Below are 19,138 nucleotides of genomic sequence, written 5' to 3'. Positions count from 1 at the left end.
TAGTGGCTGCGTTCGATGGTGGACGTGGACTGGGACCATCGCCTTGCGTTTGGCTGGAGGGCAACGGGAGCTAAGCGTGAAGGATTGACTATCCTTGAACTGGGGAAATAAGTGTTGGAATTGGCAGCATTTTCTGTAGGTATAGGTCATCGAGTATGAGTTGCTTCCTTGCGTGGAGCTGGGCACTGGGCACTGGGCACTCAAGTAGGTGATAAAAAAAGACGCCGCTCAAATAGTAGAGGCAGTGAGTGACGTGTGTGTTTTACTTTTTTGTTCCATTCTGCTTTCTTATGTTTTCTTATTTTTCCTTCTCGCATTCTCTCAATTTCCTTCTTTTATAGCAGCCCAAAGCCGTCGGTGTCTTTTTTTGCTGTCCACCATTGACTGGGCGCTGGTGACTGCAGCGACGCCACATTTAGGCCGCAATAGTTTGGCAATAAATGGGCCATGATGCGCGCATAGTACACCGCTGCTGGCAAATAACTACCCATAAAGCAGAATTTCAATCGAGACCTGCAGACTGCCAGTGCAGCAGTGCATCGGCAGAAGTGCACAAAAGTCGGTGGCTGAGGCAGCACAGTGAAACGATGCAGGACACGCGGTGTGAAGCTGAGGATGATTCACGAACACGCAAGAAGAGGAATATAGGAAAAGAGAAATTTTTTGACTGGATTCCTTCAGAGACTTTCATTGGACAACCGAAAGCGATATTCTACTGATACATTTTCTGCTATCAAACAACACGAACATAATATAGGTGAGTGGCGCAGTGTACTGTTTGCCCAAGCTGTCCCCATCGCTGCGGCCAGCCGTTAAGAGCGAGAACGCGGCCTGCTAAACTTGCGCCTTGCACATATTACCTACAGTGGGTAGTGGCTCATTATTAGGCGGACTGAACTCAGTACAGCGGTGTCACCTGACTGCCGTTAAGGGATGCTTTGGGCGGCGCAGCTTGAAGCCTTGAAGCAGCTAAGATTTGACGCTAACCCTTGTTCGTCCAGCAGCCCCAAGCGTCCAGCCAGCCGCAAGTAAAAGCAGGAACCTCCACGGCAGCCATATCTCACCCTGCCTTAGTCACACCTGGCGACATACCCCATAGGTAACCAATTCGAGGCTCTCGAACAGCGGCACTGCCTGGCCACGCGCTATCCTACCTATTCCATCCTCTTGACGCCGTTCATCCGCATCACTAGAACGAAACGCAGCAATCGCCGACCGGCAAATCCTTCTGCAGCCGCTCCCTCGTCCCGCCTGAACGCCCCCGTTTACGCCGTTGAACCACCTGCAGCTGAGAAGCTTTCCTGTCGACCGACGACTTGGCCCAGCAGTCGTCGTCCCCCTCGCGAGCGGCGCACGCCTGTATCGAAGACGGATGATGGCCACAGAGCCTGTATTTGACAAGCTAGCTGAAGTTTCTGTCTCGCACCATTCACTGAGTAACGTGAGTGCATCCCGTTGCCAAGGCGGATCCTCGTTCGCGGTTTGCGCCAGCCGCCCATTTTCTCCAAACGGCTGGGCAGCAACCTCCGCCATCATGACAAACGGCAGGGGAAAAACTGACCACTTTGTTCTTCTTAGCTTCCCAACGGTGCCCAGCATGGCGTCGATTACTCTGCTTTAAATGGCAGCTTCCACAACAACGAGGATATAGCCAACAAACGCATCACCAGTGTCGAAGAGCAATTACATTCCACCGACGTTAGTGTAAGCGGCGGATCCGACACGGAAACCTCACGTGCAAAAGATGGCGACAACAGCCATAGCCGAACCGGCTCTGCCGCCAGGAAACCGTCCACGTTCAAGGCCGTCTCTGTCAACAAGACGTTCTTGGCCGCCAAGGCGAACAGCTCGAGTATAGCCTCAAAGACGACAGAACGACCCTCGGGAGGCTCCAGCACACCTCCTCCCAGGTCATCAGCGTTATCAGCATCTAGACCTAGGCTTGTCGCCAAAGCTGGCGTTGGCGCGCGAGAATCAATGCCGCGTTTCTCTGCCATGAATGGTGGCAAGTCAGGATCTGTACCAGATGCAAACGCAGTTTGGAACAAGAACCGACGTACGTATCACCAGCATCACTCATCTTCCAAACATCCTATACTCTGTTACTAACCTGCGTAATAGCGCCGGAGCCCAAGAAATTCACAGACGAAGAGCTCAAGAAGTACGGCATTCATATGGCTAGTCGCCTGAACGAAGACGATGCACAAGGGCAAAACAAGTGGGCCGATATTGACGATGATGACGATGACTGGGCACCAGAAGCAATCACATGGGGGGATGGAACAAAAACGAAACTGCCACATCCCGATGAACAGCCGCCGCATGACGAAGTTCCTCAGGCCTCAGAGGAAGGATTTCATTCGCAGCATGAGATGCCGGGACAAGCCCCTCAACCAGAGTACTCTGCACCAAAGCCTGTTGGGCTACCTTCTGGAAAAGGCCTCGTGCTTAAAGGCGCATCTCAGGACCGCCCGGCCCTTGTTGCAAAGCCACCACAACCACCTGCTCCCGCCAAGTCGCCTTGGGCCTCGCTGCCTCCCGTCGAGCGGCCGCAGCAGCCCTGGAGTGAATCGACGGGCTCACCTCGGGGCTCCTACAAGGAGCCATCGCCGCTGAAGATGATGGGCCACCCGCCCAAAGAAATCGCCGCAGATGATTTTAACAGATCTTCTTGGAGAGATAGCCACGGTGGTGGTGGCCGTGAACTTTACAACTCCCAGTCTGGACGACTTGAACCCGTCGCAGACCGCCGCGGATCTATGCTTTCCGACCATTCAAGCAGACAGCCCGCTGTTCTCCAGCGACAAGCCATGGACCACCCAGAGCCATCCAGCGCCTTCCAAACCAACCGAACCAACCAAGAGGGCTCCTTCAACCGAAGAAGAGCATCATCTAACGTTAGCGGCGGCAGTGGTTTTCTCCAACGTGGTGGACGTGCTAGTGATGGGCAGCAACAGGTACCCACCGACGATCGTGGCCCTCGTCGTCCATCCTTCTCTGGTTCAATTGAAGGTCGATTTAGCCATCAAAACATGAATGGCCCCAATCGCCAACATCCAAGCTGGAACAATTTGGATATGCCAGATCTGACGTCAATGGAATCTCAAGTGCCAGACGAAGACGATGTCGAGTACCAGAAGAAGCTTATGAAGGAGCGCATTGAGCTTGCCAGAAAACGTCGACAAGAAGAAGTCGCTCGTGAGGAGGCGGCGCGCAAGGAACGCATCCAGAAGAAACTCGAAGCACTTGGCCCTGCACCGGAGAAGAAGAACGAGAAGAAGGAAGGTGTGATTCGTGACGACACCAGGCCAACCCAAATCCATCGTCGTGAAGGTCCTATTGATGGACAGTCTCCACAGCATGCTGCTGCGAGCCCCAATGACCCGAGATCGAGACGCCTTTCTCAGAATCAGGAGCAACAACCTGCCGAACCCTGGGTTGGCACTAGTCCTCGGCCAGACAGATTGTCTGCTTGGGCAGCTGGAGCAAATGGCCTGGGAAGAAATGTGTGGGGTTCTCCGGATAACGACCGTGGCCTTGGCAATGGAACGTTCAATCCTGACTTGGGCCGGATCCCTGGTGCGACAGGCACAACAATTCAACCCAGCAATGGCCCGCAGCCACTCTCATTGCCTGCAGCGCTGCAAACGGCCCCCATCGGATCTCGGGCTTCTCGATATGACGCCCCCAGGACAGATCTTGCCAGTACATGGGTTGCTGCAGTTGCCGATACCGACAAGAAGCTGAGTGCGGCTAGATTAGCTGAGCTCGCCAGCATGGAACGCCAGCTGGCAGAAAGAGGTCTTTCGGCCGACGATGCCCAGCCTGTGATTAAGGAAACTTGGCGACAAGTTCATGCACCTGGCGATGGCACACGTCAAGTCATCAATGCCTCTGAGGTGCAAATGCATGCTCCCAATGCCTGGAAATCCGCCAGAGAAGACTTGAGGCATTCGAAACAAGCAGGCCCTGCAGCTCCTGCTGGAGTCATCGGATCTGCGCCGCCACATGTGGTTCCGCAAAATGCCAACGCATCTTCGCAGCCACGGACTTCTCGCTTCTTTCCAACAAGAGAGCAGCGCCTCGACTCGCCGCCGGGGACACTTAGACCGCCGTCGCCGTCAGCTCCTCCCCCTACCATGGAGGGTCATCCGGCGTATGAAGGTGATGCCAAGCGTCCTCAAGTTTCGCTACCCAAGCCGCAGCCGATTGTAAAGCTTCCACCGGCCGGCATTCAGCATCAGGGCCCCACCAACCGACAGCAACCTGCTTGGGGTAACAGAGGACAGGCCAACGGCCGGGGACCTCAGCCATACGCCCATCAATCCCAACGAAGCGCGGAGAGCTCTCAAGAACAATGGCAAGATCGTATCAACAGCTTGCTACACCAAAAGGCATCGCCTCCGAAGGCAACTATTGGAATGGATGTTGTCAATGTTGCAAGCCGGTCTGGCTATGAACACAACATTCCAGGAACTGCAGCAACAGTTATGCTTCCAGGGGTCCCACGCCGTTGTCAGCAAGCCGCTTTTACTTCGAGGCCTCCCGAATCCAAGCCTATGGCAGAGGAATGCTTTGAAGAACAGGAGATGGGATCTCTTCCTATTATTCGCTTTCCTACCAAGACTCCTGATGCTGCTTGGCAACCGGTTGTTGTTCAGTTCAAATCCCTGCCCAAACGATTCCTTGTTCACGCTGCTATCATGGAGCCTTTTCGAATCGCTGATGAGCACTCCGGCAACTCCAGCATCATTCGCGTGCATCTTCCAGGCATGCAAGAGCAAAAGACCGTCGCTGTTCCCCAAATAACAAGCTCTTCCCGTGGCGGTCGTGGTAATGGCAGACCATCTCCTCGCCCTCGTGGTAGTGGACGAGGGAGCAAACGAGAGGTTTCGAGCTCTCACGGAGAGTCGCCTACAACTCACAGTCGTGGCAGCCGTGGAAGCTACCGCGGAAAAGGCTCCGACAACTGGAACCGCAACGCTGCCTCGACCCGCGCTCAACCGCCGCTCTCGGCTTAGTGAACTGTCCGGCTGATAGCTCCGCGGCGTTGGATCATGCGGCTTTCAGGGCATCAATCACTTGTCATGTGGCATGATGTCTGCACAAGAAAGCGCTGCGGGATCACCGTCCAACCACCAATACCAATCGCACCCAGGTGCAAAACGATGCTGCTTCTCCGACCAAGATTAGCCAGCTGAAATGTACAACTTTTGAGTACTGTGAACATGTACTCGTTCGAAATGGATCAATTGTTCCGATTGTTAGCTTTGCACTGTGAGCTATTGGCCCCCTTATTCATGTTGCGACTACGAATTGGAAGTGGCGCAGTATGTTTAGCAAGACTCTTATACGATGAGGACCTGTTCTCATTTTTTACTGACTGTTTCCTTTTTTATCTGAGAGTTTTGATGTTGTTCTTCGTCTTGATACTACATGAACCGGAACAGGACAAAACTATTATTTTCAAGTATTAATATTGCTTGGTTCCTTAAATTTTTCTTCTTCTTCGACACAAATCAGCAGGTTCTTGAAGAAACCTTGATATCATCCCTGGCGTGGAAATGGGAGGTGGAAGGGGGCAAGGCAAGTGGGCAAATGCCAATGGAATACAGAAGGGATGATATACGCGAGTTTTTTTTGGAACTACGGTAGTAGCTTGGTGTCTCGAGGGCGAGCTGGAAAGACGGAGAGAAAGTCGGAGAGACTGAGAGAGAAGAAAGTCCTCGTTGGGTATGCCAGCTCACCCCTGTCCCTCTTGTGGCTTGTGATGTTGGTTTCGAAATAGCATGGACATGCCGACACATGGTACACAGACGCGTCATTGCAAGAGAAGAAGAATAAGGAAGAATAGATTTTTGTCTTTGTTACAGCTGTAAAGAAATCTCACCAACGCCGTCAAGTTTCACTAACCATTGTCGTTGCCCTGTCAGAATGTACTTTGAAATGAAATAGTACGTTTGTGCTCATATGTAGGCCACACACCCCCCTTGCAATTACATTTCACCTTCATCGACAAAAAGCTCATATCCCGTAAGAGTCACGCGAGAAACCAACCGAAAAAAAAAATATACCGCAACGGGCGCCAGATCATACCCAAATTAAACAAACCATACTCCGTGTGCACATGAACCCCTAGCGGGCGGACGTGCTTTACAGATCCTCCACGGCGCAGTTGGGGTGCAGCACGTAGACAATGTTCTCGTCGACGGCCGACGACGTGGCCGCCGAGTCGGCCGCGGCGAGCCCCTCGCCGCGGAGCGCCATGAGTATGTTCTCGCGGACCATCTTCTTGAGGACCATGGTGGCGAGCGCCTTTTCGGCGTGGTAGTCGTCCTCGCCGGCGAGCTCGGCCTCCATCTGCTCGAGGTACCAGGCGATGAGGGCGGCGCCCTGGACGCCGTCGCCGCTGCCGCTCTCGTCCGAGTTGACGCGGTGCACAAAGAGGTTGACCATTTTGATGTACTTTTCGTACGTAATCTTGCGCTTGGGGCGGCCTGAGGATGGAGCGGCGGAGCCGTCCGCCGCTGCGGCGTTGCCGTCGTCCATGGCGTCGTCGGCGTCGTCGTTTTCGATGTCCATGCCAGAGGCGGCAGCCGCCGCGCGGCGGAGGGCGTCGCCGCTCTCGGGCTGCTGCTGCTGCTGCTCGTCGTCATCCTCGACGCCGTCCATCTCGACGTCGTCGTGCTCGACCGAGATGATGCTCTGGCGGAGCAGGTTGTAGGCCTCGACGACCATGTCCTTGCTGATGGTCTCGACGCAGTTGACCTTGGCAATGGCCTCGGAGAGGCGAATCAGCGACTCGAGCTGGCGGACGGTGATGCGGTATGAGTTCTTGCCAATGCCGCCCTGGGCGTCGTCGGCGCGCAGCTCGCGGTACTTTTCGACGAGCACCTCCTTGGACTCGTCGGTGAACTCGGGGCGGAACGTGCGCGCGAAGCGAATGTAGCGCTGCAGCTGCTCGGTGCTGAACTCGGGCTCGACGGCCTCGTCGCGGTGCTGGTGGATGCCGACAATGTGGTTGGCAAGGTGGCGGTCGACCTGCTCGTTGCACTCGTCGAGGACGACGAAGAAGAGGTCGAAGCGCGACATGATGGGTGCCGACATGTTGATGTTGGAGCGCAGCGTGGCCTTGCGGTCGTAGCGCCCGCCGACGGGGTTGGCGGCCGCGAGGATGCTGGTGCGCGCGTTGAGCGTCGCCTGGATGCCGGCCTTGGCAATGGAAATGGTCTGCTGCTCCATGGCCTCGTGGATGGCGACCTGGTCGGCAATGTCCATCTTGTCAAACTCGTCAATGGCGCAGATGCCATTGTCGGCCAGCATCAGCGCACCGGCCTCAATGGTGAACTCACCCGTCTCTTCGTCCTTGATCACGGCCGCCGTCAGACCAGCGGCGGACGAGGCCTTGCCAGAGGTGTAGACGGCGCGCGGGGCAAAGGAGCAGATGTATTTGAGGAACTGGGACTTGGAGGTGGACGGGTCACCGACGACACAAATGTTGATGTCACCGCGCAGCTGCATGCCCTCGGGGGTGGTTTTGCTGACACCAGACATGAGCTGCAGCAGGAGACCCTTCTTGACGACTTCATGACCATACACCATTGGCGCGATGGATTGGACTAGACGGGAGTAGATGTGGTCGCCGTGCACCATGGCTCGGAGGTCTTCGATTTCGGTGTGGTTCATGGAAGATAGGATGGTAGCCTGCGCCTGCTCGACACTTTGCTTATCGTCGGGGTCGATGTTCTGGGTCATGGAAGCAATGGCGTCCGCGGCACCAGCAGCGGCAGATCGACCAGCCGTATCGGGGCTCACCATGCAGGCGAGGAAAGCCAACCGGTAGGTAAGATCGCGGACACCAAGGGCCTTGAGACCGCTGATGCCAGCACCACCAGCCTCACTACCGCGTGGCGCACCGCGGTCGTCGCGAATTGCGCTAGGCTTCAGGCCAGGGAGACCCAGCTGGCTGACGTCGGGGACGACGATCAGGGCGCCGGTAAAGATGCACTTTTCACCAGCCTTGGCGCGGTCGACAATCTCACCACGGAGAATAACGTCCATAGTACGGGGCATGGAGCCCGTGGGGATCTCGGAGCTGTTTTCCTGGATGCGCACCTTTTGCCAGTCGACAAAGGTGCTGCGGCGGATATCCAGCTGCCAGGCCAGGCGATTTTGGCAGTTGGTGTTGGGGCACTGTGTAGGTTCGGTGTAGCGGAACGTCTGCTCGACGTTCTGCACCATGGCGCGGCAGGCCTCGCAGACAAAGGTGGCGAGGGAAAGCTCCGGCCGCACCTCGGAGGTCCTGGTGACGGTGCCGGAGATGGAGAGCAGCTGGCCAATGTTGGCGGCGCGCAGGCTGCGGACGCGCGAGACGAGCGGCAGGTTGTAAAAGGCAACGGAGAAGAGCTTGTCCGTCTGCTGGTGCTCGTTCATGCGGTGTGTGGAGTCGGACTGGCTGCCAGAGCCCATCTGGCTGGCGGCCGAGGTGGACACGGCGCTCGACATGGACGTGGGCTGTCTGTGGTCGCGGTAGTACTGAGGCTCGTACTTGGCGATGAGCTCATTGAGGGCAGCTGTGATGAACGGCAGGAATCGGTAGTACTGGCGCATGACGCCGTCGGCCAAACTGCCATTCTCCCAGGACGCCAGGTGCTTGAAGTCGACGTAGAATGTCGACAGCGAGTATGTGCGCAGAGCTCTTATTTGAGCAATGTAGAATTTGTCGGTGGTGACGGCGCTGGACGCGGGGGCGCCTGAAGAAATGGGCTCTTCGGCGAAGCTGTGTGCCCAGTCGTGTCAGCATGAAACATCGTTATACATGCCCGTTGGCAAGGAAGTCTGACCTTTCAACAAAAGCGGCAAAGTGCTCCTGGACAAGGACACCGATGCGATCCTGCACGCGGGGGACGTGGGCTTGGCCGTTGGCGCGGGTTCTGCCAGGCATCTGGTCGTCGGCGAAGCCGTCGGTGCCATCTTCGCTGGGAGCGCCGAGGTTCTCCGAGGGCGGCCCGCGAGGACGCGCAGACGAGGAAGAGGGGAAGCCCAGGTTGCGCCGGTGCGGCGCCATGGACGGAGCGTCCGACATCATGAAGCCGGCTTCGCTCGACATGATGTGTGGTTGGGGGGTAAACGGGTGTGCGCTGCGTATATCGGCTCGTATGAAAGGTGTTCGGTGGACAGGGGGCGCAAGGGGATTTCAGCAGCAATCTGGACGGTTGTAGATGTGATGCCGGTGATCAAATTTCCTAGAGGCGAAGAAATGTATGAAGCCCAATGCAAATGTGTGAAATGCGATGGGGTAGCTGCGGGAGGGTGGGACATCCGGGAAGCACTTTACGCGAAAACGCGTCCGAGTCGCGTTCGAGGGGCAGCGCTTGACGCGATTTTTAATTGATTTGCTAGGGAGCGACCACAAGGGCAGAAAGCGTGGGGCGCTCTCGACGGCGGCACCAGTGTCAAAGAGTATTCTGCGTGGGAGAGTGGTTAATTCGAGGCTGTGCTTTACTTTTATATACATTTGATGAATTTGTCCTATCTGTTTCTCTCTGTGGCCGTCACAAAGAGAATCGCGTCATCTAGGTTGCCCAGTCGTGCCAAATGGCCTGTGCAGCACTACCGCCAGGACCATGCCCGGCTGTCATGCCTTTTCTGCTGGTTGTGTTTGAAGGTGCTGGCTAGGCATAGCAATTATCGGGTGCCATTTTGACGCGGCCGCAACGACTCAGAGATCGGGGTTAGGACGATGACAGTCCGGGAGAATGCTGCAACAGGTCCCACGCTCATGATTATAGTCGCGTCTGCCTTGTCGGCTGCCCAGTCATTTTCCTGCCGCCGGCAGTCTACAACTTTATTTTTTGGTGTGGACATGATTCTTCGCCGACTCTGTGAGGCTCTGTATACCGAGACGTAGTAGAGGGCTTGTCTTTATTTCGTCTTGCCGCTCGTCTCGTCCTCAAAGCTGTGAATCTGCATTGATGTTAGCTTTGCATCCTCGCAAGATGTATATACCATTGGCGTATGATTGCACTTCTTGCCTTTCCGGATACTTGTAGCCACTCCTCAACGCTTCGCACGTAGGGGTCTGCCGCCGCCGAGGCCATGGACTCGTGGGACCAAATCACCATCTCGTCAAACTCGCCCGTGGTCTGCATCGTTCCAATAGTCTCCATGGCGACGACATCGTCTCCATTGTCTTCTTGGTCGTCTTCGGGCAGTTTTGTTTCCTTTTTCAACTCGTCGGCAGTGCGCTCCACGACTACACCCCGGTAGCCTTCGGGCAGGGGCAGCGTCTTGCCCTTTAGTTTTCGGCCGCGAAAGTATGCTTCTTTGCTATTGTCTGTAAAACAGTAACGCGTTAGTTGGTAAATTTCGATTCTTTTTTCTTCGTTCATTGCAAGAATAATCTGCGCGGGTGAGCAAGTACCGGTGCTGTCCACGGGCATCCAGTATGCGCCGACGGGGTCGATTGAGCCGTCGTGATGGATGCGGCAGGGCAGCAGATTGGCCGTCATCTTTTTCGTTTCGCCGGCTTCCTTCAGAGAGAGCATTGGGAGAGCAGCCATTCTGGAGCGAATTGGGTTTGAATGACGTATATTTGGTTATATGTGATGTTACCTGCTGGGTCGTTGTCCCTGTTAGGCTCTCTACACAGCTTGACTTGGGACGTGGCGCGCACCGCGTCTTGACCCACCAGGACGGGTCGAGCAGATGAGCCACTTGGTGGCTGACCAGCGGCAGTATTCCCGGACCATCCGCTGCATCACAAGTTGTACTCGCATTGAATGCACAAGCCCCGATGAGTTTCATGCTACAGCTTGCCTGCAGCCTGCCACCTTGCTTCATTGACCACTCAGAGCGACATTGGACGGTCGAGTTGACCGATGTCGCCGCACGCGAGTCTCGTGCCATGTCATCGGCCGTCTCTGTGTGCCGTGGACGGCCGTCCCGGCTCCCCGGTACAGTCAAGTCTACGAACCAACCAACCTTTAAGAACAGGCCCCAAATCTACTCTTGTCGCAGTTTCAGGGACGAATTGTGGCCATTGCAACGGCATTCCGATTCGAACCAGGCACACGGGCGTCATGTCCTAACTACCGGTACATACATCTCGGCTCCAACGTTGCGGCCGCTATGACGAGACGAGCTCCCCGTTCGTGAATCGTGTCAAGTACATCGCCACCCAGTAACATGGACAGTTTCAGGGACTCGCACCCTCTTCTCACACTGTCTCGACACGCACGGTTCGCCCACTTCGCGCGCCGCAATCAGTGTTTCCGCTCCGATGCCCGTGGCCTGCATTCCCTGTCTTGCATCAGGATAGGTTTACGACGGGGGTGGCGGCGGGTATTTCTCTGCCCCTCGCTGGACAAATCAGAGAATCAAGTCGAGCCGCTATCAATCTGCGGTGCCTCTTTTTTAATCAATGACGCTTTGGAATCAATCTACACGCTAGAACGTTAGAAGTAACGGGCTAGCTTCCCTTTCCCACTTATTTTTCTTATTTCATTTTGTTGTGTAATTCGGGCTTACAGAGTTTCCGAAAGTGTCTGATTGGGGCGAGTCTGTCCCCGATCGCAGCTTGAGCCGGCGCAAACCCACATCGCTAAGGCAGCCCAGTTTCCCCCATCACATTTTGCGATGCGTTACCCAACATGTAAGATGGGCAAAGGTTTCCGGGGATCGGCTTGTCAGAGAAGGCTGCGTCCAAGCTCCCCTACCCTCCCCCAACCGGGGACTTTGCACCGAAGCTTCGGGACCGGCCAGACCCAGTATATGTGCTCGTCACATCCCTCCCTCTCTCTCCTCTCCGTGCCCCCCAAGCTACTGGCCAGTTCCTGTCGGTCAGTTTCTTGAACCAAACAAGGTTGTAGCAAAGCAATTGGACTCTATTCTACCGTTCTGCCGTTGCGTGTGTCCTCGAAAGAAATGGTCTCGTTTCCCTCGCTGCCAGCCGTCATCACGGCGCCGGCGACCCGCGCCGTCGAGGCAGCCCGAGGCACCATTGGCGGCTTTACATGGAAGCCGGCGCTGGCCATCGCGCGTCCGACGCTGCTCTCCATTCTGTCCAACATTGAAATCGGCACCCTTCTCCTGGTCGACGAGCCGGCTGGCACCCGCCACGTCTTTGGCCAGAAGCTCGACAACACGGCGGATCTGTCCAATGTCGAGGCGAGCGCAACTCGCCGCGCCACAAAGGTGCCTCGGGTCGAGGTGGTGGTCAAGAACGACGCGTTCTGGATGCGCCTGTTTCTGTTTGGCGACATGGGATTCTCCGAGGCTTACATGCTCGGCGACTTTGAATGCCAGGATTTGACAGCTTTCTTCCAGGTACGACTGCACTTACACTTTTATTTTATTTTTATAAATCCTCATTCCCGAGAGTGCGAAGCCTAATTTACAACGTGTAGCTCTTCATCGTCAACAGAGATCAGTTAGGAAACGGTGCGACTTGGATTTCCAGCCTCTCAGCCGCGCTTTCAGCCGTAGCCCGTGCCAATAATGCCCTTGGCAACGCCCTTCTCAACATTTCCGCCCACTACGACATCAGCAACGAAATGTTTGCCGCCTTTCTCTCCCCCGACATGACTTATTCCTGCGCCGTGTGGGACCGCCTCGATGACATCACCAAGACGGATAGTAGGGAGTCGCTCGAGAGCGCACAGCTACGAAAGCTGCACCGCTTCATCGACGGCTGCAAAATAAAAGCCGACGACCATGTCTTGGAAATCGGCACCGGATGGGGCTCCCTTGCCATTGAGGCTGTCTCGAAGACGGGGTGCCGTGTTACTAGCCTGACGCTTTCCAAGGAGCAAAAGTCCCTTGCAGAAGACCGCATAGAGGCGGCCGGCTTGCAAGACCGCATCACGGTATTACTGTGCGATTACAGAGAGCTCGAGCTCCCCGAGGGAAAACGATTCGACAAGATCGTCTCAATTGAGATGCTGGAGGCTGTAGGAAGGGAATACCTAGCGACGTACTTTGGCTGTATTGACAGGCTGCTAAAAGAAGACGGCGGCGTAGCCATGTTTCAGTGCATTACAATGCCAGAAGGCCGAGTTGACGCCTACGCCAAATCGGAAGAGTGAGTCCATCTGATCAACATGACTTGTAACCCACCCCCTCGTTGCTAACTGCTGTCTTAGCTTTATTTCGCATTACATTTTCCCCGGTGGCTATCTCCCCTCTATCACCGAGCTTCTCAACCACATCACCACACAGTCCAAGGGCACGCTCATCATCGAAAACATTGAAAACATTGGCGGCCACTACGCGAGAACGTTGCGTCTGTGGCGCGAGCAATTCATGGGCACCTTTGAGAGCAAGATCCGCCCCGCTCTTCTCAGGCAGCACCCCGACATGACAAAGGAGGCTGTAAATGTGTTCAAGAGAAAGTGGGAGGTGAGTTTAACAATCGCCATCTTGTGCGACCCAGTGTGTGCTAACTCGTACCAGTACTACTTTACCTACTGCGAAGCAGGGTTCCTCACAAAGACCCTTGGCGACGTCATCATCACTGTAGGACGCGAGCGAACACTCGAATTCATGGAAGGCATCCCCTTGTAACGGCCGATCGACAGCGACTGCTTTTGTTTTGTGTACATTTTCTAGACAAATGTTTATGCTTCTATATAATCGAATGTGCTATTTGGGGGTATCGAGATGCAGCTTATATATACACGATTTGTTTTTTTGTGCGTCGTTATAGACTCTTTTGAAAAACAATCTACCGCTTCTTCTTCTTCGCCTTTTTTGTATTTGCGCCGCCCGGCATCGCCACCGGCCTGGGCACGTAGCGATTGGCGTGATCCACGTCAAACTCGGACTTGTGCCGTCGAAACAGCAGCATCGTGACGCGCGCGTCCTCGAGGCTCGAGTGCGCGCCGCCCTGGATCTCGACGCTGAGCAGCGTCTGCGCGAGGATGCGCAGCGCGGGCCTGCGTCCGTTGGCGTGGCGCTTGAACGCGGCGTGCTTGGCCGTGTCGCGGACGTCGCGCGGCGGGTGGCTCAGCCGGAGCGCCTCGAGGTCGTGCCGCACGTCGTGGCCGACGAGGATGCGGCCGTCGAGCAAGCCGGCCACCTCCTTCTGCACGTCGGCAAAGGCGCGCGCGAAGCGCATGTCGCGCGGCGCGATGCCGCTCACGGGCGTGCGCCAGTCCGTCACCTTTTCCTGCGGCCGCACATACGAGTCGTAGACCTGCCGCCCGTGGAAGTCGACGACGCTGACGCGCGCGAGCGCCGACTCGTGGCCGCCCGGGCCGACGCCGACCATCTCGCAGTCCAGGGCCAGGTACTTGCCCAGCTCGAGGCCCGGCGCGAGGCCCTGGTTGATCTTGTCGTTTTGCGTCGACAGCATCATGGAGCTGTCCCGCGCGCCGAGCTGGTAGGCCTCGGCAAGGGCCTCGGGGGAGATGCCGTTCGCGGCCCCCCAGAGAGCGGCCGAGGGGCTCACGCCGTGCTTCTGGTCACCCTTGGCGAGCGTGCTCTGAGCGGCACCCATCTGGCCGCCGATGCCGTTTAACTTTTTGGGTACAGATTCCCGCGGGCCCTTTTTTGTGACTGTGCCGGGCTTGCCGTCGCTGCTGTTGCTGCTGCTCTTTAACTTCTTTGCCTTGGCCGGTGCCGAGGATTGTGAGTCGTCGTCTGCCTTGCGCTTCGCAATGGGCTTGGACTGTGATTCGGCCTTGAGCTTTGCCTGGAGCTTTTTCCAGTTGGACGACAGACTGGCCATGATGGAGTACCGCGACTTCAGTTCATAGCGCTGTTTTGGAAATAATATTCTGTGGACGATGGTGGTTTGCGAAATCCGCATTGCGCAAGGTAAAGTCAAGAAAAATCTCGGTTTCGGGGCCACACCAGCCACGGATATCAGTGGGCCACGCCTGGTGTAAACGTTGCGCAGCGGCTTATATTTACACGGCGACTAACTACAGTGAAATGCGAACCACAGACGAAAAATGATCGCTTCTTTGTTTATTGGAAGATGATATACACGATTGACCCGCTCTTTGTTGTATTTTCCGCTTTCTTCGTCTTCTTTGTCTCTACTTACAAAATAACTCACATGGCGCAACATTTAATAGCGCTCTTGTACAGTCCTCCGAATGCATGCCGTCAATTGCTCAAGAGTATGAACCATGTTGAAACCAAATCGCTGACATACCAATATGATATGCTCTCTCCTGATGTAGCTCAGAGGGCATACAATGATGGTCTTTTCTGGATAGCGCGTTGCCATGCATACCTCAAACAGGCTCTCGTACGATAAGTCAAATGGGTGGAAGTATATGACAATGTAATCGGCACTCTCTTGTCTCTCCCTATCCCACGCATTTCTTCTGAAAAACGATTCAGTTCCACCAGGCGGTTCTTGAGCATGTATCCGCCGGTTCCAGGGGTTGTATATAGTGATGGGGCAATCTGTGAGAGAAGCGCATATTTGTTGGCGCCAATCCGCGCTGAGACCGATCCTGGGGGTGATGCCAGCGAGAAAGAAGGATATCGGGTGTCGGGCTGCAGATGTCGAAGGCGCTCTGATTATTTCTAGTGGCATTTTAAAATGTGATATTTTGTATGAAAACTGTTTAGCAGCAAGGAAGGGAATGATGGCGCGATGTATGGCTATTCGTTTTATAATGCATAAGTGTATCTGTTGTGTAATCCAGGTACTGGGTTTGTAGTCCCATAGGCCTGAGGGAGCCATGCGTGGGCAGGAACAAATTCGAACCCGGGGGCTCAAACCAATCAGTGAACAGCATTCTTCTCCGAAGCGAGTCAATGCCCACGAACACTGACAAGCCGGTCATGGTTGGGCAGGCGCAGAAGTTGGCAACAGCGACGTCCTCTCTTCTCTCCCCACCACAAGAGTCCAGACATCCAGCCTCTGCACAACCTTCCACAGCAATCAAGCCGTGCCGCGCGGTCGACCCAGACTATGAGGACCAGGCTTTGGGCCAGTTAAAAAACTAACTGTGTCTCGCCCGACGGGGTTCTCGAACCCATCAGATATGATGTCACGCTGCCTTTGCTCCTACACTCCGCAGAGTAATCACTACCAAGTCACCGGCCGATCTTTTGACGGAGCACCATTCTGCAGCCACCGAAAACATCACTCGCGCCTGCTACAGCTCCACGAGCCTGCGACGCTTCCAGACTTGCCCTTCGTGTCGAGTCTGACTATGGAATGGAAGCCTATCTATGGCTATGACTAGGAGTCGGAGGGAGTCCGTCATCTACACCCACTCGTGCCGCTACAGTGTCTTGTCAAGTTGCCGGCAGTGGAGGCACTGAAGGTCCCTTGGATGTGGGAGCGTCCCATGTCTTACTGCACCAAACAGGGCGATGCGCGAGCAATCCGCGGTCTTGGGAAGGGCCTCTATGAGATGCTCGTCACGAATTCGTGACCGCCCTTATAGACCTTGAAAAATACCTCCTTAGACGTAGTACCCCCGCGAGCTTAACAAAAGCGGCGTTGTATATTTGGACGCCGCAACAGATTGTACACGAGGATGAGGGCGTGCCTAGACCCAAACTTGATCTACCCAGCGTACAAGGACTCTTTATCCATAGGGCTTGGCTGCGCAGTTGCACATATTCGATGTGCGAGTATTGATTACTGAGGACCTGGACTCTGATCCTGAGGCGTCAATGGGACAGCAGTGGTCGGAAATGCGTCTCCGCGACGAGTTCCACGCCCTCCGTCCAGACGGACGATGGTAGCTTGTTGGCCCTCGTGGTGAGGATCCGCATGACTCTGAAGGAGGCGGGTTTGTAATTTCCGGGTCAGAACACTACCCTCGTGGGTATGACAATGAAGAGGACGAAGAACTCGACGAAGAGTGGGAGGATGACCCCAATGGCGGCAAGAACTTTGACTATGAGCCAGATTTATTCCGCAGAGCCGTGCAGGGAGAGGATCGAGGCACTCCTTGCAGCGTTTGCCAAAGCGCTGGCTCATGACAATATGCCGAGTTTAGAGATTGCTGACACATGTACCTATCTGTGGTGGGCACCCGTCACATAGTAGAGCAGCTGAGTACGGCGTTGGCTCTGAGAAGGGTATTGACACCAAGACTCAACGGTGGGGTGTCAAGTACGTGGCCGGTCGAAGTGAAAAGGGCGGCGACGCCGCCGCACCGACGGTAAAATGGCAAGTCGGTGACTGGCGATCTAGTCTGGAGGTCATGAGTCTCTTCGAGGTCTTGGCACAGCAAGGTGGCTCGATCTCGAACTCAAGGACCAAAGAAGCTGGGGAAATTTCGCTATGACGATTGGGGGGAGCTGCTTGTCCTAAGAGGGTGGGTTTCCAATTTCAGTTCACATTTTTGCCACGCGTCTCGTCGGTTGCGATCCTTCAATCCTGTCTATCTCAATACGTCTACTAGAGAGACCGACCTAGGAGCGATAGCAGGCGTCCTTCGCCACCGCCTGCCCAACTCGTCGGCCCCGCCACTAAAATGCAGTTTCTGCCGTTGCGCCACCAAGAAGAAAGTCGCCGTATTATCTCGCTCCATCGCGTCGCATTGCATACCTAGCCATTATCATCTTCATCAACTTTGCCAGCGCGCCACCAGGTCTTCATCAAAATGACTGCCGGCCCATCAAATGGAGAGCCGGCCGTCGGCGCTGACGTGCCGCGCCTCAAGTCGTTTGCCACGGCTGACACCCTCGCTACCGGTGTCATCGCATGGGTCAAGAAGGACGGCCAGCCGCGCCGTGCCGAGATTTTGAGCATTAAGGAGACCAAGAGCGGCAAGCAATTTTACTGCAATTTCGACAACTTCAACAAGCGCCTCGACGAATGGGTCCCTCTCGCGCGCATCGACCTGTCGCAAGAGGTCGAGTGGCCGAACCCCGAGAAAGACAAGCCCAAGGAAGCCAACAAGAAAAAAGTGCCGTCGGGCGCGATCAAAAAATCGGCCGTGGCCAAGAAGAATCAAAAACGGCCTGGCAAGCGAGAGGACTCGATAAAATCCGAAGCGACGACGCCTCATCCCTGGAGCGACTTTGTGGAATCGCAGCGCAAGTCTACCTCTGTCGGCCCCGACGGCGACTCGCAGGCTCCCGACAGCGCGGGGCCAGGCACGACACCCGCGACACCAGCAGGCGGCGACGAGATGGACGTCGACGAAAAGGAGGACGACAAGGAGGAGTTTAGCCGCGAGGAGGAAATCGAGAAGCTTCGAACATCCGGCTCCATGACGCAGAACCCGACCGAAGTCTCCCGTATTCGAAATATATCCAAGGTCCAATTTGGCAAATTTGACCTATTTCCATGGTACTTTTCACCTTACCCGGAATCGTTCAGCGGCGAAGATATCATCTTCATCTGCGAGTTTTGCCTGAGCTACTATGGAGACGAGTTCTCCTTTAACCGCCACCGCCACAAGTGCACGCTGCAGCATCCGCCCGGCAACGAAATATATAGAGACGACTACGTATCCTTCTTCGAGATTGATGGTAGACGTCAACGGACGTGGTGTCGCAACCTGTGCTTGGTGTCAAAAATGTTTCTGGATCACAAGACGCTATACTACGATGTCGATCCATTCCTTTTCTACGTCATGGCTGCCCGCACCGACAAGGGTTTCCCGTTTGTGGGGTACTTTTCTAAAGAAAAGGAAAGCGCAGATGGTTACAACGTTGCGTGTATCCTGACATTACCACAATATCAAAGAAAAGGCTATGGGCGACTGTTGATCCAGTTTTCGTACGAGCTATCCAAGATTGAAGGCAAGCTGGGCTCCCCTGAGAAGCCGCTCTCCGATTTGGGACTGCTGAGCTATCGTCAGTACTGGGCAGAGAATATATTGGACTTGTTGGTGGGTGCCTGCGAGCGCGGTGAGAAGGTGACGATTGAGGCGATTTCGTCGGCGCTGGCGATGACGACTGTGGATGTGGAGCATACGCTGCAAGCGATGAAGATGCAGGTCTATCACAAGAGTGATCACAAGATTGTGATTCCGGAGAAGCTAATTCAGCAGCGAGAAAAGCGCCTGCTAAAACCAAGACGGACACTGGACGCTGCCAAGGTGCAGTGGAAACCGCCTATCTTTACAGCATCTAGCCGTACATGGGGATGGTAAGGACGGGCGCCTTCTTTCGACTTCAGTTAGGAAGCTTTTTCTAAGCATAGGCTCAA

General features: G+C 55.2%; 6 protein-coding genes across 6 annotated transcripts; 3 read left to right on the top strand and 3 right to left on the bottom strand.

Moving 5' to 3' along the window:
• Positions 1–1,372: 1,372 nt before the first annotated feature.
• Positions 1,373–5,021, top strand: LMH87_000685 (uncharacterized protein; the record flags this gene model as incomplete). Its single annotated transcript, XM_056198635.1, has 3 exons — positions 1,373–1,441; positions 1,579–2,056; positions 2,122–5,021. The coding sequence occupies 3 exons, from the start codon at positions 1,373–1,375 to the stop codon at positions 5,019–5,021; spliced, it is 3,447 nt and encodes a 1,148-aa protein (XP_056055567.1).
• A 1,132-nt stretch (positions 5,022–6,153) lies between these two features.
• LMH87_000684 (uncharacterized protein) lies at positions 6,154–9,109 on the bottom strand (the record flags this gene model as incomplete). Its single annotated transcript, XM_056198634.1, has 2 exons — positions 6,154–8,779; positions 8,844–9,109. 2 exons carry the CDS (start codon positions 9,107–9,109, stop codon positions 6,154–6,156), a joined length of 2,892 nt encoding a protein of 963 aa, XP_056055566.1.
• An 815-nt stretch (positions 9,110–9,924) lies between these two features.
• On the bottom strand, positions 9,925–10,562 carry LMH87_000683 (uncharacterized protein; the record flags this gene model as incomplete). The annotated part of the gene is made up of 3 exons (XM_056198633.1): positions 9,925–9,966; positions 10,035–10,336; positions 10,424–10,562. 3 exons carry the CDS (start codon positions 10,560–10,562, stop codon positions 9,925–9,927), a joined length of 483 nt encoding a protein of 160 aa, XP_056055565.1.
• A 1,363-nt stretch (positions 10,563–11,925) lies between these two features.
• Positions 11,926–13,563, top strand: LMH87_000682 (uncharacterized protein; the record flags this gene model as incomplete). Its single annotated transcript, XM_056198632.1, has 4 exons — positions 11,926–12,327; positions 12,408–13,081; positions 13,143–13,398; positions 13,453–13,563. The coding sequence occupies 4 exons, from the start codon at positions 11,926–11,928 to the stop codon at positions 13,561–13,563; spliced, it is 1,443 nt and encodes a 480-aa protein (XP_056055564.1).
• A 160-nt stretch (positions 13,564–13,723) lies between these two features.
• On the bottom strand, positions 13,724–14,728 carry LMH87_000681 (uncharacterized protein; the record flags this gene model as incomplete). Its single annotated transcript, XM_056198631.1, has 1 exon — positions 13,724–14,728. One exon carries the CDS (start codon positions 14,726–14,728, stop codon positions 13,724–13,726), a length of 1,005 nt encoding a protein of 334 aa, XP_056055563.1.
• Positions 14,729–17,582: 2,854 nt separating this feature from the next.
• On the top strand, positions 17,583–19,082 carry LMH87_000680 (uncharacterized protein; the record flags this gene model as incomplete). The annotated part of the gene is made up of 1 exon (XM_056198630.1): positions 17,583–19,082. The coding sequence occupies one exon, from the start codon at positions 17,583–17,585 to the stop codon at positions 19,080–19,082; it is 1,500 nt and encodes a 499-aa protein (XP_056055562.1).
• Positions 19,083–19,138: the final 56 nt, after the last annotated feature.

The sequence above is a fragment of the Akanthomyces muscarius genome, chromosome 6, assembly GCF_028009165.1.
Source record: "Akanthomyces muscarius strain Ve6 chromosome 6, whole genome shotgun sequence".
NCBI lineage: Eukaryota > Fungi > Ascomycota > Sordariomycetes > Hypocreales > Cordycipitaceae > Akanthomyces > Akanthomyces muscarius.
Note: the sequence above shows the minus strand (reverse complement) of the source record. Positions and strands in the feature narration are given on the sequence as shown.